Source organism: Prionailurus bengalensis, chromosome B4 (genome assembly GCF_016509475.1).
Source record: "Prionailurus bengalensis isolate Pbe53 chromosome B4, Fcat_Pben_1.1_paternal_pri, whole genome shotgun sequence".
In the NCBI taxonomy this organism is placed as follows: Eukaryota; Metazoa; Chordata; class Mammalia; order Carnivora; family Felidae; genus Prionailurus; species Prionailurus bengalensis.
The window spans coordinates 120,858,262-120,883,719 of record NC_057358.1 but is presented as its reverse complement, the minus strand read 5'-3'; the positions used below and the strand labels follow the sequence as shown (position 1 = coordinate 120,883,719).

The 25,458-nt window shown below is 36.8% G+C and overlaps 1 protein-coding gene across 2 annotated transcripts in view; it reads right to left on the bottom strand.

Moving 5' to 3' along the window:
- Positions 1-6,048: 6,048 nt before the first annotated feature.
- Positions 6,049-25,458, bottom strand: part of SCYL2 (SCY1 like pseudokinase 2) — a 69,963-nt gene continuing 50,553 nt past the window's right edge. For both annotated transcript variants that reach the window (XM_043562298.1, XM_043562297.1), the window contains 7 exons: positions 24,843-24,975; positions 22,912-23,030; positions 12,406-12,506; positions 10,761-10,827; positions 10,530-10,625; positions 9,430-9,549; positions 6,049-8,128 (listed from right to left, as the gene is read on the bottom strand). In XM_043562298.1, the coding sequence (XP_043418233.1) occupies positions 7,484-8,128; positions 9,430-9,549; positions 10,530-10,625; positions 10,761-10,827; positions 12,406-12,506; positions 22,912-23,030; positions 24,843-24,975 (1,281 nt within the window). In that variant the 3' untranslated portion in view covers positions 6,049-7,483. The remainder of the gene's footprint in view (positions 8,129-9,429; positions 9,550-10,529; positions 10,626-10,760; positions 10,828-12,405; positions 12,507-22,911; positions 23,031-24,842; positions 24,976-25,458) is intronic.

Below are 25,458 nucleotides of genomic sequence, written 5' to 3'. Positions count from 1 at the left end.
GGAGGATATTTTGAAGAATTTTTCACCACCTTCGCCTTCAAGTGCAGATGGAACCAAGTGTCCAGATAATTTCAGTATATGGAGCAGCTAACAGGGTTCATACTTAGGACATAAAGAATCAAAACGGAACAAACCTACACACATTGGAGACATATTTCTTGTGAGGTCCTATCCTCATAAATTAAATACAAAAAGCCAAATTTTCTTATCAGTCTATCACAGCCTGCTGGTGTTCAAAAAACGTACCTGCAAAAGTGCCAGTGTCATGGACCATTAATTGGGAGACAGTGACATCTTCTGGTAGTTTATAGACTAAATACATTTATGCCAGACAACTTTTTCCCTGGAAGCCAGCCACTGTTTTAAAGGAATAGATTTACTTATCTTTTGGTATACCTTTATTGTACCCATAAGTGTGAATCATTAAATTTCTGAAATGAATGAAACATAAATTAGCTAAAATGACATTATAGCTCACCTGCTCCTTGCCTTGTCATCCCTAGGTTCATCTAATATGGAAGGTTTTAAGCAGCCAATGTTAATTCCACTTTTCCTGGTAATCAAAAGTCATTTAACCAGACTTTCCTTAATTCAAGCATTTTTCATATAATCTTAAATTTTAAAAACCAGTGCTCTATTCCCCTTCCCAATGTAACCAGCTTAATTTGGGGAAATACAATCCCTAAATAATCATGTGATAGCATCCAAAACAATTTTAAAAAGGCACTATGCAAGGCTGACCTCATGTCCCATCTCTGGGAAGCCTTCCCCACTCCTAGTCTAGGTTGTGCTTGCCTCCTGCGTATATCTGTCACATTACTATCCTATAATTGCTTACTCCGCTACCTTTATAACTATAGTGCAAATCCCTTGAGGGCAAGGCCTATTATCTCATAACTATTTGTGTCCCAAGAATCTCACTTTGCCAAACCTATAGCCTATTTTTTGAAGAATGAATTCAAATCACGCTAGGTGATGTGTCTGTTCTTCTTCACACAGATACTATTTTAGAGGCTTATGTCCATCATAAGGAAGATGAGGATATCTATTGAGCAGCTACCATGTACCTGGAGCCTTGCCAGATATTTCACACACTTTATTTCATTTAATCCTAATAAGCCTGCAAAGCATGATCCTCAATTTATGGCTGGGAAAACATATTACAGTCAGCTATCGAAAGAGACAAGATTTAAACCCATTCATTCTGTGTGTTTATTTATACAGTATTCCAAAATGAGAATTTCTAAAGAAATGATATAAAACTTTGAAGAAAAAAAAAGGAAACCAGAACAAAGGAGAAATAAGAATTTAAAAAATCAGATAAAGCCAGAAGGTAAACACTGAACAGTGCATACTATCAATATCCTATACATTTGCTACAAGTGGACTGCAATATCCTATACATTTGCTACAATATCCTATACATCAATATCCTATACATTTGCTATCAATATCCTATGCATTTGCTATCAATATCCTATCAATATCCTATACATTTGCTACAAGTGGACTGCAAATTTGGCTGAACTTCCAAGCTGTTAATATGTGATTTTTTACATTATTCAGAGACATTATCTTTTAAAGGTTAGGGCAAACCAGTTGCTTAGAAGCACATTTACTCCTGAACTGAAACCTGACATTTCTCCTATGGGTTCTCAAAGAAACTGTTGTATGTTAAAGTGAACCAGCGTCATCCCTGGCATGGATGTTCAGTTTCCCTATACAGTCCAAAACTAAGTGTGGTAAAGGAACTTGATGTGTAACCAAAGGTACCCCAGACACAAAGGCCTCCATTTAGAAGGCTTAGTTTCTAGAGAATTGGATTGATTACTCAATATATGCTTCTTCCATAAACATTTCTTAAAAGTGAGATTTTAAATGCTGGACAATAGACTTAAAGGCTTTCTCTGACAGGTACCTGGGGCATGGATATTATTGCTGATCAAGGGCAGGTGCATAGAATCACTGGTGCTGGGGAGAGAAAGAACATCCCTTCTGAAAGTGGACCAGTCTAATGAGGATATTGTTTCAGGGAGAGGCCTTTCCATCACTTCACAAGAGTGATCTTAAGAGTACCTACTGTGAGAGACAAGATTTTCTTAAAAACAAGTTTGGATCTGTTTCAACACATGAACAAACATATAAATCATGCCACCTCCTTACAGCATGAATGCTAGAATTTTAGCTTGAAAAATTCTAAAAACATAACAAAAAAGCCTGCCAACTTTATCTGGCTCCAAAGTCCTATGCACTCTGTATGCTTCTAGTGTGTGCCCATGCAAATGCCCCATATCAGACTTTCATTTAATCACTGCATTTAGAAAAACTGGCAATCTTAAGGACAGAGACTTGGAAGAGACCTGAATGAATGTTGATTACTATATTCAGACTCTAGACATTAAAGTCTCAGTTTCATTTACTTATTTATATGAAAGTCAAACACTGGCTTTCCTAACAACCTAGGCCAACAAAGGAACATATGCAAAAAGTAGAAGGAAAAAAAAAAAGATTATAATTGGAACTGCATCAACTAGGTATAATTAAAGTAGCTAAACCATATTTCCCCCACAAGCACATTTAAAAAGAACTTTTAGAAGGTTTTAATATAGGCTAGGTATATAAAAATCAACCCCATTAACACTTTTGCTAGCAGCAAATATGTATCATATGGCCCCATTTTTAAACGGCTTAGTAACATATAGTTGTCAGATCACTACCTTGTACACCTGAAACTAATGTAACATTGTGTCAACTTTATACTTCAATACAAAGATTTTAATAATATTTTTAAATGTTTAAATAAAATGGCATAGTACTTTCAGGATCTATCAGTGAGTGAGGTCAGTAGGCAGAACCCACACCAGGTATTTGAATGAGGAAATTTTAATAAAATAATTGTTAACTAGTAGAAGGTGGTTAATTAATTTAATTAAAGGCACAAAAGAGGCCTGAGTACAGAAGTAGCAGTTGCAGGAAAAAAAGGAGCTACTACCTCTGGGCTGAGAGGAAGTGAAAAAAATTAAGTAACTAAAGACCAAGAGAGGCTCTCTTCCCCACCCCGACCCCCACCCCCCAAGCTGAGCGCCAAGCTTCTCTGGAGTGGGTGTGGTTTCCACAGGGACTTTCAGACTGCCAGTATTGTAGAAATTTGTCAGAGTTCATGGACCACAGAGTGGGAGACAGCTGCTGAGTTGTCCCGGAAGTAGATCCCTGGAGCTGTTCCAAAGGGACAGCAAGGTTGGGAGAGTCTAACCCCACGCACAGCTGGAACTCTCCTGCTGGGCTCCTGAGTTCCAACAGTAAATTAAAACAGAGAACCAGGACCCAGAAGTGAAGTGTCTTCCTGATGCTCTTGCTTTTTTGCAGGGCCACTTCAAGGCCCTCTATCAATGAAGACTAACATTCTGCTAAGTTCACGGAAGAGAGAAATTTATAAGGTCCAGGCTCCAGCATCACAAAGTAGGACAGAAAAGGTTGGATTTGGAGCTGGGAGATGGTTAAGCTGATAACTGCCATGGTTCACCCCTATGGCTGCTTAGCTTCTTCCATATACACCTACACTATGTAATACAGTAGCTACTAGCAACATGGGGCTACTGAGTATCTGAAACGTGAGTAGCCTGAATTGAGGTGTGCTAAGTGTAAAATATATACTGGAGCTCAAAGACTAGGTATAAAATGTAAAATATCTCATTAAATTTTATATAAATTCTATGTTGAAATACTTTGGCTCTGAATTATTTATTCAGTTAAACGTTAATTTCACCAATTTTTACTTTTTAATGAAGTTACTAGAAAATTTTGAATTACTTATGTGGCTTACATCTTGGAGATAATCCTCCCTTGAGTGGCAGGAGAAACTTGGCTGCTTTGGACAGAAAAAGTTTTTAATATCCAACAAGCTCCATTTTGGTGAAATGGTTTTTCCCACTGCACCCCCTCCTCCTCAGGGTTACATACTTTAATTCTGCTTCATGTCTGGATACCACAAGCACTGCTAACCCGGCTCCCCAGCCCTCCTCACCCACAATTCAGAGAAGCAGCCCAGAGGCTGATTTTAACCATAAACATTTGTTTCGTCACCTCCTTCTCCTTCAACGTCAATTTTTCCAACATAAATATACTTACGGTATCAAATGAGTACTGAACACATATTGCTTCATAGAACATTCTCAACAAAAGCAACTGCAGAAGAATTCATACAATAAAGGATGCAACATGGTAGAGCATCAGACTGCAGATTAGGGGGAAAAAAATCTAGCTTCTATTCCGGGCTCTGACCTCCTTGGGTTAGGCCATGTAAGTATCTGGCCCGCTATTTCTGTAACTTGGAGAAAGGGCTGAAGTATTCCAGTTTTATCCACACTACACCATGAAATTGTTTTGAGACTGCAAAGGTGTTGTTTTTTTTTTAATGAATAGGATAGAATAAAAAAATCAGAATATTCCACATGTATGAAAGACATTTTCTAAAACATTTGTTTCAGGTATATATTTCATATGCTGGTTTCCAGTGTAACATGTATTTCTGAGTGTCATAGTTACAGTTTGAAAGCCACCAATGTAGATTATCTCTTAAAATCCTATATAGCTTAAATTCTTAGATTCATTTTGCTCAAAAATTATTTCAAGACCAGTAAATCACAAAGCATAAAATCACAACTTAATATAGAGATTTTTATCAAAGCTAAAATTTATTTGGTGCATACTCTGTGCTTGCTATCAGGTACTGTCACATATAGGTTTTCTTTTAGTCTTGTAAAAGCAACCATGTGAGGTATTTTACAGGTTAAAAATAACAAAAACCTACTTCCTGAACTTCTTCAGGTGAAAAGAGGGTTATAAGCATTCCAAAACAAAAACAAAAACAAACAAAAACCAGCCAAGTACACAGTCTATTTCCATTTCCTTTTATACATCCTCTCTCTATATATATCACACATTTTAGCATTAGGAGAATAAGGAACCAACTCAAATAAAAGGAATCTTTCTTGTAATTTTTGTCTATAGGTACTTTTTAACCCATCGACTTTCTACTCTAAGCACAAGGACTTAAATGTTGTCAATATCTGAAATAATTTTAAGATGATCTAGTATTATGAAAATTTTGTTCACACAGAAATACAAGCCTAAAAATGGCACTATATTTCAGATGTAATTTCTTTCTTTCTTTCTTTCTTTCTTTCTTTCTTTCTTTCTTTCTTTCTTTCTTTCTTTCTTTCAAGTAAGCTGTATGCCCAGTGGGGCTTGAGCTCACAACCCTGAGATCAAGAGTTGCGTGCCCTACCAACTGAGCCAGCCAGGCACCCATCAGATGCAATTTCTCAATAGAAAAAGGGAATGGTAACAGTTCAATTGATGGACATGATTTAGGGAAAATATTTCTTCAAGAAAACAGAAAAACTATATGAAAAGATTTCTAAAACTGTAGCACCATTACCTCAATGAATGAGCACATTTCAAGATGTAAAAATTACCTAAGAATTATATATTATATTCTTTCAAATAATCTATTTTTATATTTAGAAGTTCAAATTATATGTTGTTATATTCAACTTTCCTTCTAATTAGGAGTTCAACACTGACATCAAGTTATTTTACAAAATAAAAAGCAATTTCCTAATAAACAGTTACTACAAAATTGTTACTAAGGAAAATTCTTCAACATTAATTTTATTCCATATGTAAACTTTTCTCAAGAGAAATATTAATATTGTGTTACAAATAAGACCAGTAATCTGGTCAGAGTGTGAACGTATTTGACAAAAACATTTGATCTTCCTAGTGCCTTTCATTTCTTGGATAAATTTCTTCAACATTCCTATGAATCTTTTTTATAAAACCATGCAGTAACAAAGTACACCTCATACAGAAACCAGATGTAAAGCTGACCTTTTATTTTTTAAAGTACCCCCTTACTGAATACTGCCAGCAATATTATCAACAAATAACATTTTATAATCAAGAACTGTACATTCAATGTATATATTGTGTGTGTGTGTGTGTGTGTGTGTGTGTGTGTGTGTAATTCAATGAATAAGCTTGGTATCAGCACACTAAACTTCATGTGATTTATTTTAAATGATTGCTGGTTTCAGAGAATTAAAAACCACAAACCCTATGGCAGCAACTATAATGCATATATAGTTCTCTGAAAGATCATTTTGAAGTTATCAGATAATGGTGGAATATAATTTAAACAAAATACAAATAACATTTACAGCATAAGGCTCTGTGGTTGAATAATCAGCACATCAAAGAAAAATATCAGAGAAAGACTTTAAAAATAAAGCAGATTTCCTATTAGAAGAATTTTTTTTTGTTTGCTAACAATAGCTAATTGTGGACATAAAAATGTTCAAACAAAAGTTTCCTAAAATTTCTAGAACACAATTAAACTTTAGTTGCAGTAATTGATGAGGTCAGACTTTATCATGGTAAACTGAAAGTTAATCTGTTGGTAGCGAGAAGATACAACCGCTCATTTTTAGAGAAGTAAAGTTTATTACATTTGAAACGATACAGCAGAAATCTCAAAAGTTTACTCATTAAATATAGTTTCTTACAAATATCCTTTTGAAAATGCAATTCATATGTGCTACAACCTCAGAAGTTTGAATTCAAAATGAAATATGAAGGCAAGAGTCAGGGAAATCACATCAGAGGGCTTTGTCAAATATCTGTACAAATCAGTACATATTCTTCTATCTGTCAGACAGCAGGAAAGAAAGTGATTCTAAATATATCCAAGTAAATGCAGAAAAATACATTAGTATTTGAGGCAGACCATGCTAAAATATAATTTACAATGATTAGTTTGCATTTAAGATGGTTAATAATGCCTTTAGTTTGAACCAATGAAATCAACATTAAGTTAAATTTTGTACTATTTGTTCAGTCTTTTGTATTGAACATTAGTTCATCTGTGAAGTAAATAAGATTGGAAAAAGCAAGTGACCTGATCCTTTTCATTATGTTTATCATTATCTCCTTCAGTCATACTAAATGCAAACAAATCAATAGAACATCAGGATTTTTCACACATTAAAATAAAGACTAATGACTTGTGAAGGCAGACTGTGTACCATGTAGTATTTAACATATGAAACTTGCATTAAGCATCAACTCAAAATTTCTTAAATAAACCAAGATTTACAAGCTAAAATAAACAAACATTTGATTAAAAAATTCTGCTATTCAAGATACTCAGGTGTCTTTTTTCTCTTAGAGATTGGTAAGGGTTGGGTCTTTTAAAAACTTGGAAGAGGAGGTGGTAAGAGGAAAAAATTCCTCAATGCTTTAAAAAACTCAACTGTTACAAGTCCATACAATTACTATGCTGGCATGGAAACAAGGTGTTTTCTGTCATGGAACCATTCACTTTCCCATAGAAGTAGTTCCTCCAAGCCAACTATACAAAGATGTAAATTCGCTTACCCATGATTAAAATTGAAGTAATCCTTCAAAAACAGAGCAAGACACCTCACCCAAAAAGATCTTTTAAATCATTGCTAGCTGAACTGCTATTGGTCATTGTAGTTGGTGGCTGTGCAAAGTTCTGCGGGCTAAAGAAAGGATTAGCCTGCATACCAAAGGCAGACTGTCCCATCATGTTCATTGGTGTTCCCATTACTGAACTGCCCATACCTGGAGACCCTTGCGGAGGTACAAATTGATTAAGCCACTGATTTGGTTTCTGTTGTGATAACTGGTTCATGCTAACTTTGGGTTTCTGAGGGCCAAAGAGATTATTAAGAGCAGACATATCTGTGGGTCTTTGTTGAGTCTGCTTCGCACCAGCAGGAGGAACACTCACAGCACTGAAGTTTGGCAAAGTGGAAGGTGTTCCCAGTGTCATCTTGGTCACTCCGGGCGTGCTTGGACTACTGAATAAGTTCTGGTTTGTATTAACCGGCATGTTGAATCCTGAAGTCTGAAAGCCCATGTTAGCATTTAGGCCGTTGGTCAAATTTCTCTTGGTGTTATCAATTGGCGTAGAAAACATCATGCCAAGGCCCATAGAAGGAACAGAAGTGAAGGTACTTGAAGCAGAAATTTTAGGGGTACTAACAGAAAGGCTGGTCAAAGATGACATGTTATCCATCAATGTGTCTGTCAAGTCCTTAGTCTGAAAAATATGAGGGAATTACTTTACCTCCAAGATTGCCAAATTCTTTACAATCAGTAACATTTGACAGGTTGTACTATAAATGACAACTCCAAATTAAGTTCAACAGTCTATACCAAGTTGGCAAACCACAGCTCACAGGCGAAATACAGCCTGCCACATACTTTTACAGATAAACATTTGCAATCAATTTGATGACAGGGAACACTAACTTTGAATTCCAATTAAATAAAATGCTGGCTCCGCCCACCACTCCCCAAAATAGAAATTCCTTCTTCTCATTAGATCTGCATTGCAAAAATGATACTCTATTTAATTTTTATATTTTGAATTGCATCACAATTTTGTAGAAATTTGTTTTCTCTCTTACATAAATACCTACAAAATATTTTTGATTTTGCCTCTTGGCCCATAAAGATTTTTCTCTGAAGAAGAATTTTAGTGATTAGGAGGTAACAAAAAAGGGGTGCCTGGGTGGCTCAGTCAGCTGGGCGTCCAACTTTGGTTCTGGTCATGATCCCACCATTCATGAGTTCAAGCCCCACATGAGGCTCTGTGCTGACAGGTCAGGGCCTGGAGCCTGCTTCGGATTCTCTATCTCCCTCTCTCTGTGCCCCTCCCTCATTCGTACTCTGTCTCTCTCAAAAGTAAACATAAATTTTTTTTTTCTCACAAAAAAAGAGGTAACAAAAAATAATTTAAAGAAAAGCTTTTAAGATAAAGTTATTTCTGCAGTCTGTATGAGTTTGAACTCTCTACCAGCAAGACCCTTAAGCCCTGCCATAGCACTACCACCTAGGACAGTGTCTGGTACATAATAAGAAATAAATACTGGTCAGGACATATTGGTAAGTATTCCTAAATCAAATTACAGGCCTGGCTATAACTGAAACACCAAAAATTAAAAATTACTTTTTGGTCAAAAATATATAAATGCCTGAACATAATATTACTGATCATTTCAAGGTGAACAGAGTTAATCAGTACTATGAAACCTAATATTTTTTAAGAATATTATTGCCTTCTCTTTATTGGTATTTATCTAGCTTTCTGTTTGGTAACAAACACTATCTCAAAATATTATACATTAGGGCAGGCTATTGAGGAGTGGCTGGAAAATCCTTTATGCCCATAGTTCTTAGAAACTGCATTATTGAAATTTCTTAGAAATATATTTTTAGACAAACACTAATAGGTAGACTAAGTTATATATTCCTTAAGTATCGTGCGCTTGAAATTATACACAAGTATAACCTGAAAGTAAGTATGCTTGAAATTCTGCAAGAGAAATCAATTCTTACCTGTTTGACTGGAGCAATAGGTGTGTGTACTTGGGGTTTAAGAGGCTGCTGGCTTTTCAACTTCTGTGCTTGCTCCTGTTCTTTTGCTAATTTTTGTTTTTCTTCAAGTGTAAGTGATGCCTCAGAAAAAAAAAAAAGTATATATATATATCAATGAGCAATTTCATAATTCCACTTATAAAACAGAAGACTTCTTTTTTGTAAGGTATGTCTTAGTATGTTTGACGATAGCAAATAATTTGCAAATTACTCCTGTAGTGATTGCCACAGGTACATTATATTTTGAATTATTATAAGCTTTTACTTTAAGTAGAAACTCACAAAATCTCTGCTAAAATAGTTCCAGTATGAAAACAGTTATTGTTTTAAAACCATTCATCAAAATGACTTTTTTCCAGACAAGGAGAATATGACTTGATGACTTCATTTTATAAAATTGGGAGATTCCTGTTCAACCCTATCTCACTCCAAAAATATTTTAGGAACTCACCAAGAAGCTAAGGAAAACATAAACAGTGTCTTTCACTGCTAAAGGTCTGCATCAAATTTGACATTTGTCTTTTTCCTTTATCAACTTTGCTAAACTATAAACTCACAGTATGTTCTCTTAAAATTTTGTAAACCATGCCTGGTAGCTCCTTGGCTTTACACATATAGGTACTCGTTTTTGTCAAATGAATAGAAGAAAAGTTGCCCCCAGGAGAAATTCAAAATTAACATATTATATTGAATATTAACAAATATTCCAATTGGAAAGTATCATTTTATAATTTATTATTCAAAATCAGAAGCAGAGTCAAGACACAGTGACATTTATCAAGAGGTATGACTGGCAAAGTCCAGCAGAAAGGACAAAGGAGGCAGGCAATCTAGAAGTTACCATGTGGGAGGCTGAGTAATAAAAGAAGTTAAAATTCTCAAGTCTGTATATTCTCAGTGTGAATCAGGTCATGTTCCCATGATAATTTTTAAATTTCATAAAAATATTAAAAAATGTTTCTTGTTAAGATGCTGAACAGTATTTCCCAACAAAATCTATAATTTATAGGAAGTCCTATAATATAAATAAGTACACTACAGGAGTAAGTGAAGAAACTTACTCTTTTATGTTTATTCTGTAACCCATCCTCTTTATTTTCTGATTCACCGCCAGTAAGAAAGTCTGCTCCAATGTTGTTAAAGACTTTGTCAATATGCTGAAAAGAAAAATGTCAAACCACCTGAATGACATCAAAAAATTGTGATTTTACTGCTTAAAGGGCAAAAGCCTCTCAAATGAAGCACACTGTCAAACTCTTTTTACAAAAATTAAAATAATCTAAATGTCTTACCTGAGATCCAACATTTGTAACTTTCGTCTCCTCAGAAGCATTCATTTGATTTCCTATATCCAAAGATCTGCAGGAAAGTTGAATTATGACAAAGCAGTGAAAAGAAATGCTTATTTTTAAAATACTCATACAAAAAATGGTTCTTCCACATGGGGGTTATTGTAACCTAAACAAACTTCTTTCAGGACAGTCATAATCTTTTTCATTATTTGTTACAATTAATGTCTGCTTGCTCAAAAACAGTAACATTTGCATAACAAGTCTTTTTTTTTTAATTCAATATTCAAAATTTACTGGAGAATTTACTCAGTCTCATAAAATCAGGCAAGCATGATTCTTACTGTCAAAGAGCTTATAGATCACTGAGAGACAAGGTATGATATGTAGGACTTGATGTGATTAAATTCAGAATCTGATTCTAATAATAAACGCTACAATCACTGTGATGGGCCAGATCCATGCCTTGAAAACCAGGCAAGATTTAGATAAGAAAAAGAAAAAAGAAGAGTTTGTTTACACCTCAAGTACAAATACTAGATATTAAAATTTTCTCTTATAAATTTTTAAAAATTATTTTTCAGGGTTCCTGTGTTAATACAGTCAACCCACGAAATGACATAAATATCTACGTCATTGAATGTTTAGAGAATAGAATATTTAGAGCGTACAAGGGGCTATTTCAAGTCATCCTACACCTGGTGTATTTGCTTCCATAAGCCTTCATCTCACTCTGGGGCAGAACCTAAAAAATTTTATACGTGGGGACCTTGCTCATAATTGGTATAAATTTTAGTGAGTATCTGATGTCTTTTGGCTCAGGATTTAACAGCCATCTTAAAATCACGTGTTTTTTTCTGGGAAACAAATATAGTGATTTTATTTTAATAAACCGGCATTCTCCAGTGAGTAATTTTATCTTTCCCTTCTTTCTTTGAAAACTAGTATTTTGCAAATAATTTGGAAAATCCTCCCTTACAGAAACGGAAGTGAATGTTGTGGTATTAAATATGAAATGAATGCTCTATAAATGTTTCTGGAATCAGAGAAAAGAAAAAGGGTGAGATCAAAATACTAGGGTTTCATAGATTTGAAAAATATTTGTAAGCGGTGCTCTTCGTGATTAGCACTCTGAATTTACAACACTAGTAGCTAATGCTGACAAGAGACTTTCTCAGCAATAGAATTTTCTTTACGTATAGAAAATCTTAAGATTATCATATTACACTTTTGCACTCAGAAATGACACTGGATTTTCCACAATATTCTATTTTAACTCAGTTCAACTTAACATGTTGGAAAATTTTTAAATGTTTTACATGTGATCAAATTGAAATCCATCAATTTTTTACTATGCAGAACAAACTGATGGCTACCTGAGGGGAGATGAATGGGGGGATGTGTAGAATAGGTGAAGGGGATTAATAATGAGCACTGAGTAATAATGTATAGAATTTTTGAATGACTATACTGTACACCTGAAACTAATATAACACTGTATGTTAACTATACTGGAATCAAAAAAATAAACTTCATTTAAAAAAACAGGAATCCATCAATTTTTTGGGTCCTTATTCCAGAAAATCAATCATGAGGTCACTTTGGTGTCACTGTTGGGCCATGTACAATTCATATGCAACCTACTTACTTCTGCTGTTCTTGCATTATTTGAAGCTGTTCCAGTTTAGTCTTATGTTCAGACTCCAATCTGTTAAGCATCTCTTTTATGACGGAAATGAAAGAATTGAACTGGTGTAATAAAAAATTGATACAGTTACAATGTTTCAAGTTAGCAGCAAATGTAATGTAATAAGAGAACTTAACAAGTTAATCATAACACTCCCATTTTTACCAGTATACGACCCACTCAGAGTACCGATGTCATAAGAATAGTATATTTAAACTCAGCTTGGGGCGCCTGGGTGGCGCAGTCGGTTAAGCGTCCGACTTCAGCCAGGTCACGATCTCGCGGTCCAGGAGTTCGAGCCCCGCGTCAGGCTCTGGGTTGATGCCTCAGAGCCTGGAGCCTGTTTCCGATTCTGTGTCTCCCTCTCTCTCTGCCCCTCCCCCATTCATGCTCTGTCTCTCCCTGTCCCAAAAATAAACGTTGAAAAAAAAAATTTTTTTTTAAATAAACACAGCAATCACAGCAAGCTTAAGGTTGATGAGGCTTCTAACTTCCAGAAAACATATCTCAATGGGTTTTCTAGCCTGAGTTGTCTAACAGCTATTATTCAGGGGTCTTATAAATTTACCCCCACCAATTATTACATATTGACTTTCCTAGAATAATCCAAAAGTGACCATCTGAATTTGTGCCTATCTGGAAACAACCCACTTAATAGTGCATTAAAAAATTAGTTAATTGGAGGATCCTGGGAAGATGGTGGCGTAGGAGGACGCTGGGCTCACCGCGCATCCTGCTGATCACTTAGATTCCACCTACACCTGCCTAAATAACCCAGAAAACCGCTAGAAGACCAGCAGAACGGAGTCTCCGGAGCCAAGTGCAGAGGAGAGGCCCACGGAAGAGGGTAGTAAAGGAGGAGAGGCGGTGCACGCTACACGGACTGGCAGGAGGGAGCCGGGGTGGAGGGGCGGCCCGCCAGCCAAGCAGAGCCCCAAGTCTGGCTTGCAGAAGCGGAGGGGCCGGACAGAGTGTGTTCCGACAGCAAGCGGGACTTGACATCTGGAAGGTTATAAGCTAACAGCTCTGCTCAGAGAATGGGAGGGCTGGAGGACAACAGGAGGGAGAGTTGTTGAGCCCCAGACGACAGAGCTCAGCTTGGCGGGGAACAAAGGCGCTCGCCAGCGCCATCTCCCTTGCCCATCCCCCAGCCAAAATCCCAAAGGGAACCAGTTCCTGCCAGGGAACTTGCTTGCACCGCACAAACACCCAACACTGTGCTTCCGCTGATCCATCCCTCTCGCGGGTCTGACTCCCTCCCAGTGCCACAGGGCCCCTCCTGAAGCAGATCTCCGAAGGAAAAGCTAGCTGAGCCTGCCCCTCCCGCCCCTGTGCACCTTGCCGATCCACCCCACCTAATATGCCAGATCCCCAGCACCACAAGCCTGGCAGTGTGCAAGTAGCCCAGACGGGCCACGCCACCCCACAGTGAATCCCGCCCCTAGGAGAGGGGAAGAGAAGGCACACACCAGTCTGACTGCGGCCCCAGAGGTGGGCCGGGGGCAGACATCAGGTCTGACTGTGGCCCTGTCCATCAACGCAAGCTATTCAAGACAGCACAGGGGAAGTGCCCCGCAGTGCCGCACCACTCCAGGGACTATCCAAAATGACGAAACGGAAGAATTCCCCTCAGAAAAACGTCCAGGAAATAACAACAGCTAAGGAACTGATCAAAAATGATTTAAACAATACAAGAGAAAGTGAATTTAGAATAATAGTCATAAAATTAATCGCTGGGCTTGAAAACAGTATAAAGGACAGCAGAGAATCTCTTCCTACAGAGATGAAGGGACTAAGGAACAGCCAGAGGGGCTAAAAAATGCTGCAATGAACTGCAAAATAAAATGGAGACAACTACGGCTCGGATTGAAGAGGCAGAGGAGAGAATAGGTGAACTAGAAGATAAAATTATGGAAAAAGAGGAAGCTGAGAAAAAGAGAGGTAAAAATTCCAGGAGTATGAGGGGAAAATTAGAGAACTAAGTGATACACTAAAGAGAAATAATATATGCATAATTGGTATTCCAGAGGAGGAAGAGAGAGGGAAAGGTGCTGAAGGTGTACTTGAAGAAATAATAGCTGAGGACTTCCAAGATCTGGGGAAGGAAAAAGGCACTGAAATCCAAGAGGCACAGAGAACTCCCTTCAGACATAACTTGAATCGATCTTCTGCATGACATATCACAGTGAAACTAGCAAAATACAAGGATAAAGAGAAAATTCTGAAAACAGCTAGAGATAAACATGCTCTAACATATAAAGGGAGACCTATAAGACTCGTGACGGACCTCTCTACTGAAACTTGCCAGGCCAGAAAGGAATGGCAGGAGATCTTCAATGTGATGAACAGAAAAACTATGCAGCTGAGAATCCTTTATCCAGCAAGTCTGTCATTTAGAATAGAAGGAGAGATAAAGGTCTTCCCAAACAAACACTGAAGGAATTCGTCGCCACTAAACCAGCCCTACAAGAGACCCTAAGGGGGATCCTGTGAGACAAAGTACCAGAGACATCGTTACAAGCATGAAACCTACGGACATCACAATGACTCTAAACCCATATCTTTCTACAATAACACTGAATGTAAATGGACTAAATGCACCAACCAAAAGACACAGGGTATCAGAATGGATAAAAAAACAAGACCCATTTATTTGCTGTCTACAAGAGACTCATTTTAGACCTGAGGACACCTTCAGATTGAGAGCGAGGGGATGGAGAACTATTTATCATGCCACTGGAAGTCAAAAGAAAGCTGGAGTAGCCACACTTATATCAGACAAACTAGACTTTAAATTAAAGGCTGTAACAAGAGATGAAGAAGGGCATTCTATAATAATCACAGGGTCTATCCATCAAGAAGAGCTAACAATTATAAATGTCTATGTGCCAAATACAGGAGCCCCCAAATATATAAAACAATTACTCACAAACATAAGCAACCTTATTGATAAGAATGTGGTAATTGCAGGGGACTTTAACACTCCACTTACAGAAATGGATAGATCATCTAGACACACGGTCAATAAAGAAACAAGGGCCCTGAATGAGACATTGGATCAGATGGACTTGACGGATATATTTAGAACTCTGCATCCCAAAGCAATAGAATATACTTTCTTCTCGAGTGCACATGGAACATTCTCCAAGATAGATCACATACTGGGTCACAAAACAGCCCTTCATAAGTATACAAGAATTGAAATCATACCATGCATACTTTCAGACCACAATGCTATGAAGCTTGGAATCCACCACAGGAAAAAGTCTGGAAAACCTCCAAAAGCATGGAGGTTAAAGAACACCCTACTAAAGAATGAATGGGTCAACCAGGCAACTAGAGAAGAAATTTAAAAATATATGGAAACAGGGGCGCCTGGGTGGCGCAGTTGGTTAAGCATTCGACTTCAGCCAGGTCACGATCTCGCGGTCCGTGAGTTCGAGCCCCGCGTCAGGCTCTGGGCTGATGGCTCGGAGCCTGGAGCCTGTTTCCGATTCTGTGTCACCCTCTCTCTCTGCCCCTCCCCCGTTCATGCTCTGTCTCTCTCTGTCCCAAAAAAATAAATACATAAATAAATGTTGAAAAAAAAAATTAAAAAAAAATATATGGAAACAAACGAAAATGAAAATACAACAATCCAAATGCTTTGGGATGCAGCAAAGGCAGTCCTGAGAGGAAAATACATTGCAATCCAGGCCTATCTCAAGAAACAAGAAAAATCCCACATACAAAATCTAACAGCACACCTAAAGGAAATAGAAGCAGAACAGCAAAGACAGCCTAAACCCAGCACAAGAAGAGAAATAATAACGATCAGAGCAGAAATAAACAATATAGAATCTAAAAAAACTGTAGAGCAGATCAACGAAACCAAGAGTTGGTTTTTTGAAAAAATAAACAAAATTGATAAACCTCTAGCCAGGCTTCTCAAAAAGAAAAAGGAGATGACCCAAATAGATAAAATCATGAATGAAAATGGAATTATTACAACCAATCCCTCAGAGATACAAGCAATTATCAGGGAATACTATGAAAAATTATATGCCAACAAATTGGACAACCTGCAAGAAATGGAAAAATTCCTAAACACCCACACGCTTCCAAAACGTGGAAGGAGGAAATATAAAGCTTGAACAGACCCATAACCAGCGAAGAAATTGAATCGGTTATCAAAAATCTCCCAACAAATAAGAGTCCAGGGCCAGATGGCTTCCCAGGGGAGTTCTACCAGACGTTTAAAGCAGAGATAATACCTATCCTTCTCAAGCTATTCCAAGAAATAGAAAGGGAAGGAAAACTTCCAGACTCATTCTATGAAGCCAGTATTACTTTGATTCCTAAACCAGACAGAGACCCAGTAAAAAAAGAGAACTACAGGCCAATATCCCTGATGAATATGGATGCAAAAATTCTCAATAAGATACTAGCAAATCGAATTCAACAGCATATAAAAAGAATTATTCACCATGATCAAGTGGGATTCATTCCTGGGATACAGGGCTGGTTCAACATTCGCAAATCAATCAATGTGATACATCACATTAATAAAAGAAAAGATAAGAACCATATGATCCTGTCAATCGATGCAGAAAAGGCCTTTGACAAAATTCAGCAACCTTTCTTAATAAAAACCCTCGAGAAAGTCGGGATAGAAGGAACATACTTAAAGATCATAAAAGCCATTTATGAAAAGCCCACAGCTAACATCATCCTCAACGGGGAAAAACTGAGAGCTTTTTCCCTGAGATCAGGAACACGACAGGGATGTCCACTCTCACTGCTGTTGTTTAACATAGTGTTGGAAGTGCTAGCATCAGCAATCAGACAACAAAAGGAAATCAAGGGCATCAAAATTGGCAAAGATGAAGTTAAGCTTTCACTTTTTGCAGATGACATGATATTATGCATGGAAAATCCGATAGACTCCACCAGAAATCTGCTAGAACCGATACATAAATTTAGCAAAGTTGCAGGATACAAAATCAATGTACAGAAATCAATTGCATTCTTATACACTAATAACGAAGCAACAGAAAGACAAATAAAGAAACTGATCCCATTCACAATTGCACCAAGAAGCATAAAATACCTAGGAATAAATCTAACCAAAGATGTAAAGGATCTGTATGCTGAAAACTATAGAAAGCTTCTGAAGGAAATTGAAGAAGATATAAAGAAATGGAAAGACATTCCCTGCTCATGGATTGGAAGAATAAATATTGTCAAAATGTCAATACTACCCAAAGCTATCTACACATTCAATGCAATCCCAATCAAAATTGCACCAGCATTCTTCTCGAAACTAGAACAAGCCATCCTAAAATTCATATGGAACCACAAAAGGCCCCAAATAGGCAAAGTAATTCTGAAGAAGACCAAAGTAGGAGGCATCACAATCCCAGACTTTATCCTCTACTACAAAGCTGTAATCATCAAGACAGCATGGTACTGGCACAAAAACAGACACATAGACCAATGGAATAGAATAGAAACCCCAGAACTAGACCCACAAACGTATGGCCAACTCATCTTTGACAAAGCAGGAAAGAATATCCAATGGAAAAAAGACAGTCTCTTTAACAAATGGTGCTGGGAGAACTGGACAGCAACATGCAGATTTGAAACTAGACCACTTTCTCACACCATTCACAAAAATAAACTCAAAATGGATAAAGGACCTGAATGTGAGACAGGAAACCATCAAAACCTTAGAGGAGAAAGCAGGAAAAGACCTCTCTGACCTCAGCCGTAGCAATCTCTTACTTGACACATTCCCAAAGGCAAGGAATTAAAAGCAAAAATGAACTACTGGGAACTTATGAAGATAAAAAGCTCTGCACAGCACAGGAAACAACCAACAAAACTAAAAGGCAACCAACGGAATGGGAAAAGATATTTGCAATGACATATCAGACAAAGGGCTAGTATCCAAAATCTATAAAGAACTCACCAAACTCCACACCCGAAAAACAAATAACCCAGTGAAGAAATGGGCAGAAAACATGAATAGACACTTCTCTAAAGAAGACATCCGGATGGCCAACAGGCACATGAAAAGATGCTCAACGTCACTCCTCATCAGGGAAATACAAACCAAAACCACACTCAGACATCACCTCACGCCAGTCAGAGTGGCCAAAATGAACAAATCAGGAGACTATAGATGCTGGAGAGGATGTGGAGAAACGGGAACCCTCTTGCACTGTTGGTGGGAATGCAAATTGGTGCAGCCACTCTGGAAAACAGTGTGGAGGTTCCTCAAAAAATTACAAATAGACCTACCCTATAACCCAGCAATAGCACTGCTAGGAATTTACCCAAGGGATACAGGAGTGCTGATGCATAGCGGCACTTGTACCCCAATGTTTATAGCAGCACTCTCAACAATAGCCAAATTATGGAAAGAGCCTCAATGTCCATCAACTGATGAATGGATAAAGAAATTGTGGTTTATATACACAATGGAGTACTATGTAGCAATGAGAAAGAATGAAATAAGGCCCTTTGTAGTAAGATGGATGGAACTGGAGAGTGTTATGCTAAGTGAAATAAGCCATACAGAGAAAGACAGATACCATATGGTTTCACTCTTATGTGGATCCTGAGAAACCCAACAGAAACCCATGGGGGAGGAGAAGGAAAAAAAAAAAAAAGAGGTTAGAGTGGAAGAGAGCCAAAGCATAAGAGACTCTTAAAAACTGAGAACAAACTGAGGGTTGATGGGGGGTGGAAGGGAGAAGAGGGTGGGTGATGGGTATTGAGGAGGGCACCTTTTGGGATGAGCACTGGGTGTTGTATGGAAACCAATTTGACAATAAACTTCATATACTGAAAAAAAAATACTTAATAAAAAAATTAGTTTATTCAGATTGTTACAAAAAAGACATGTTTGGCTAAAATAAATCTGCTTTCTACAAAGAAATATTAAATGTATTTAGTTTAACTTTCAAATAATTAAAGTTCCTAAAGTATATCTAATACTTTGCCATAATGTGGTTCAGGCTTTGGTTAAATGATTAATCTTAGAGTGCCTCCGATCATCATGAACAATTTATTTGAATAATACCATACATTACAGGAAGAATCCAGAAACTGTGTTCTTCCCCTCCCAAATCTTCTATTTTTGTGCTGGGTGCTCCTCAAAATAGGTTTATTAATATCTCTATCTTATAAATGAGGAACTTCTGGCTTAGTGAGAGACAAAGCACTTAGTATGAGATACTAAATAACATATGGCAGGATTGGAATTCATAAAAGTCTGTCTCCAGAGCTTGTACTAGTTTCTACATGACCCTGCTTCTCACCATGCTCAACCATCTGTTCATCCTTTGTCTTACCATGAGAGTTAACAAAAGGTATTATTTTCTTAGCGGTTTACTTTGACATATTCTCTGCTGATTAGTTTTCTTTTTACTTTGCAATGAAGTAAAACATAGTAGCAGAAAAGTATACATATAGGTGCTCATATCAAAAAATTCACAAACTGAATGCAGAAAAAGAACATTGGCAGCACCCCACAGGCTTCCTTGTGCCCCCTTCTCGGTACTTCCCACCACCTTACCCTCTGAGTAAACACTAGTCTGACCTCTGGCAGTGTAGTTTTGACTGTTTTTTGGACTTTATATAGAATCATTAGGTAGATCTTCTTCTGTGTCTGGCTTCACTGGCTCAATATATGTTTGTGAGATTCATCCATATTGTTGTATGTAGTTGGTGCAGAAGAATTAACATAGTAGGCCTGAACTTCCATCTTTGAAAAGGCCTGCTTGCAAGGTTGGCCATTGGCCTGTGTCCAGAAATTCAGATTTTATGAGGGTTCCCACCATTAATTGATGACAGTGGCTCACTAAACTAAACAAAGATTATGTTTTATGCTAAGCATCTGCTTTACTTCTGGATGTCTGGAATTTGAGTACATGACAGGCAGATGGAGCTACAACACTTCACTTGTACTGTCACAGCTCATTACCAGGGAAAATAAGTACATTGAGGAGATGACTCTGGAAGCTTGAATCTCATTTCCTCCAGCCATTGCCCTATAAGCCTTCTCCCTTTGCTGATTTTGTTTTATACCCTTTTGCCATAAAAACCATAGCCACGAGTACAACTATATGCTGAGGCCTGTGAGGACTCCTAGTGAATCAATGAATCCGAAGGTGGTCTTTGGAACCCCCACTCAACATAAGTTGTGATGTGTTTTGACTGTTGCTTGGTATTTGCTATTTTACAATCAAATGCAAAAAATGTACTTTCCTAAATCACATTATCTTTCTCACATAATGCAAAATACACTTAGATTATTTTAAGTCAGAATTTACAGAAGAGGTCACTCTTTCTTTTTTTTTTCTTTTTTCTTTTTTTTCTTTTTTATGTTTTTATTTTTGATACAGAGAGAAAGCACAAGCTGGGGAGGGACAGAAAGAGAGGAAGACAGGAACCAAAGCAGGCACTGCGCTGATAGCAGATATCTTGATGTGGAGCTTGAACTCAAGAGCTGTGAGATCATGACCTGAGCATAAGTTGGATGCTTAACTGACTGAGCCACCCAGGTGCCCTGAGGGCACTCTTAAATCAGGAACCCTGTCCATGAAATGAATAGGAAAGCAGACCACACCCATGTTAACTATCTCAAAATACCAGAAGATATGAATCAAAGTATTCTGTTGATGAAAATAGGTCCCTAAAAATATCAACCATAAAGCTGAAGAAAATAAATACCACATTTCATATGAAATTATATATCCTGATATAAGCATTTGGGAATATTTAAAAACATGCTAGATCATATATATGAGAACTAAGAACAGAAATGACCAAAAGCTGGATTATCTTAGGCATTATCATCATCCTATTTTTCCTCAATATTATTCATTGTTTCCCTTTTTGCCAGTTGTAACCTCAACCCTGCCACCCAAGATATGAAGAAACTATCAAGCCAAAAATTGAAATTTAGGGACACAAACTTTCAGAGGCTTACCCAACCACTTCATAGGGAATTTTAGATCTGATTAATTTTATAAATTTCTCTAACTCCAAAACTCCTTTCCCTAGGCACTCTCCCCTATAAGCCAAAAGCTTTCCTGCTTAACTCCAGCTTCTGTTTCCTTCATTGCTCTAATTCACTTTCAGTACTTAATTCCCAATCTTGCCTGCCTATCCATTTCTGACACTCCCTATTAAACAGTAACCAACTAATCCCAGTATTTTTCCATCATACTCCATTAAACACCAGTTCTATGGTAAACAAAATGACTTGTCATTACTCGGTCACTCAAATTTTCTCTCAATTTAATAAATATTTTTGTTTCTGGCACTGCATTTAAGTGCTGGGAACCAGCCTTCTGGGAAAGGCAGACAATACCTATGACAACTACAGTGATAGAGGTATACAGAGAGATAATTGTATAATAATGTTTGAACACATTACCTTTTTGCTCAAATGTTTACCACATCTTGGAAGTTCAAATACCTAAGTACACCTGAAACTAATATATCACACTGTATGTTAACTATACTAGAATTAAAATAAAAAACAAACACAACAACAAAAAGCAAACACCTAAATCAGACAGCCATTTAAAGTCTACCTGTTCTAGTCTCAATTTATCTCTCTTCCATTACTCCCCTGATTTACAGGTATCTCTCAGTCAAACTGGATTATTCATTCTCTGTGGTTGATAGACTCTAAATAGGTTCCCAATTATCTCCTCATTCTGCTGCTCAGGCCTTTGTGTAATTCCCTATCTTTGAGTGTGGGCAGGACCTTGCTGGTCCTGACTTGCAAAGGTAATAGGACGTCATTTTCTTGATTACAATATAAGATGCTGTAACTTCCATCTTTCTAGCAGACTCTCTCTCCCACTTTGATGAAACAAGTTGCCATGTTGGAAGACCCATGAAGCAAGGAGAGCTGATACAGCTAGAAACTGAGGCCCCTGGTCAAACAACCTAAAAGGAACTGAATCCTGACAACCATGTAAGTAAGCTTAGAGGCAGATCTGTCCTTCCCCCATTTGAGCCTTCAGATGAGGCCCCAGCCTTTGACTGCAGCACTGTGAGAAACTCTGAACAGAGAATCCATGCCCTGGCTTGGCTGACCCACAGAAACTATGAAAACCATCTAGTTTGTGGTGATTTGTTATATAGCAATAAATAAGAAATACACACCCCAGACACATCACATTCATTTTTAATTTGTTCATGTCAACTTTCCAGCCCCAAATTTGAATTAGCCCAAAATCCTACATATCTTTCAATGTTCTAGTCATTTACTATCTTCCAATGAGGCCTTCAATAATCCATCCTTCCAACTCACATACTCCTTACTTTGAACCCACAACTTTCTTTATTGAACTCTGTGACATATTTTTCCTTGTTTTAGCAACATTTAAATGTAATATATTTATTTATTTAATTCCAAGAAAACAATAAACTGGACTAATTGAATAAAACACAAAATACTCCTACCTGATTGAGATTAAGATTGTTTTCAATACTCAGGGGAATCAAATGAGGCAATACTTTTCCAGCAAGCTGCTCTTTGGTGATTCCCAACTTCTTATGTGTAAAGGTACATTTATAAATACCTGATAGAAAACAATGAGACAAATTTTATAATCCAATACCACAAATTCATAGATACTAGGAAAATATTGTATCTATATGAAATCTCTTGATAATCAGTTTAATTACAAATTTTTTCTTATCAGTGCCTAGAATGAGGATGCTCTTAAATATGGATAAGAATGATTTCAGCTTTATCATCAGTTTAAACCATGACATATTTAACCTGTACTTGCTTGGCTTAAGAGCACATTTAATATTAGTATAATACTAAAAGCCTTACTACAGTGCAACAGTAAGGTTACAGAATGATCCTCTCTCCTGAAAACACCTAAATATATATTTGAGACTTCTCACCCAAACTCGAGACATCTATTTCACAAGTATGTGAGTATAGGTTACACCTTTATTCACTTCTTTAACCAGATTTAACATGTTTAAAACTTTAATAATTTAATTCAACTCCACACAATCCTTTCCTAGTGTCTCACCTATTTACTCAAACTTCCAGAGACTGCGTATTACAACTATTCCACAAAGCCTTCAGTTGGTAAACTGAGCACATTTGTTTCTCATTCTCTGAATGCTTGTGTTATAAATGTTTTGTATATAATCCATAGCTTTAGAACACACCATATGTTATTATTTTCATGTTAATGTAAATTTCACTTATATACTCAAAGAGTAACTTTACTGAGCACCTATTAAATGCTTATTTGCTGGGCACTATGCTCATTACTTCTCCCTGCCCATTTTCTCACTGAATTCTCATAAAACTCCTATAATGATGTATTTTTACCCTCATCTGACAGATGAAATTTTTCTAAGTCATTCCAGGAACTGACACAGCCAGGACAGAAGCTAGGGCTCTTTCCACTATGCTAAACTCTTTTTCAGGAAGACTAATTTATTTGAGCCCAAAAGTCTCATACCATATACCATGTCTACAAAGGTCTACAATAAATTACTTGCTGACCATTCCTACAAATATTTACTGAGGGCTTTCTATAGACCAGGCACCTTAGTACTTTAGTAAGTGTTAAAAATACACGGCTGAGTAATTTCATTTTTCTTTAAAATTAATAAACTTTAACTTCAGTAAAAACTAAACTTGCTAATGTTTTTGTGATACTACAAGTATGTCTGTTTCCATTAGTATAGCAGACCCCAGCATTTCCAGATTGGACTATCAAAACTGTAACTATTTACAAACAATTTCAGTTTCTTGACAGAGTAATTTGTAATTATGCTAATAGAACAGAATGTGCTATAAAGCTAATATGCTTCATCAACACATCACTTAGCAGTGAAACATACTGGTTAAGATTTAAACATATATAAATTAAAAACCAGCTCTACCACTTTTCAGTTGTGTTATCTTGAATAACTTACTTCAACCCTGAGCCTCAATTTCTGTACTGTAAAACAGAAATAACAGTAGCTATCTCATTGGAATTTGGAGAGGACAAGAGATAACACAAAGAAAATACTCAACACAGTGCCTCTTACAAATTGGGTACCAAATAACTATCAAATTTTAGTATTAAGACTGGTATCAGCATGTCATGTAGCTTTGTTTGCCTCTCTTATTTGGCATCATTTTATAGGGAAAACTACATGCTATCATGGTATTTGTGAAGCTAGGATTCCCAAATGTCTAATTTGCTAAAATTAACACAAAGAAAAGTTATATCATGGTATTTATCCCATCATTCTTCAATTACTGAATGCTATATACTTGAAAAAAGGATACAAAGGTTTTATAATTTGGAAAATTCATTTGTGTGACTATAAAACAATAAAGTAGCATCAAATAACATTAAGTTTTCAGCTACCTAAAATTCCCATGAGGACTGCGGGTTCCTTGGATGGAATCTGTTGTAAGAAGGGCAGGATATCATCAAGAACAAACCACTTATCCAAGTATTCCAAAATCTTTCCTAAGCACACTAATGAATTTACACGAACCTATTAAGAGAGGTAAATTGCATTAGTCACTTAAAGTCTTGCAATCTAGAACAAAATGTTTAAGTATAAATTTAATCTTCATGTAGATATGTTAAAATCTCAAAAATAGAAGTAGGATGAGGTTTAAAAGCTCTCATCCTTTATTAACATAGGAAATCCATCTATTTACTAACTCCCCTAGACTTGTTTCAGGAAGAATTTATGATTTCTTTACCAGGACACTAGTTAGCTAAAGGTAAGGAATGACTTCAATTTTGTATCCTTTTAAATGAAGTGATTAGGATTTGAGAAGCTTTACTATATATGTGTTTATTAACAATATTTTTGGAGGGACATCTGAATTATAAAAAGGACTACATTCTCCTACCAAGTGATCAAGTTTACTAGGCTTCCAGTACTTTTCTCTAACTCAGGTTTAATTCATTCTTAAATATTTCAACAACATGTGAAAATTATCTATACTTTACCCTACCTGAAGTTTTC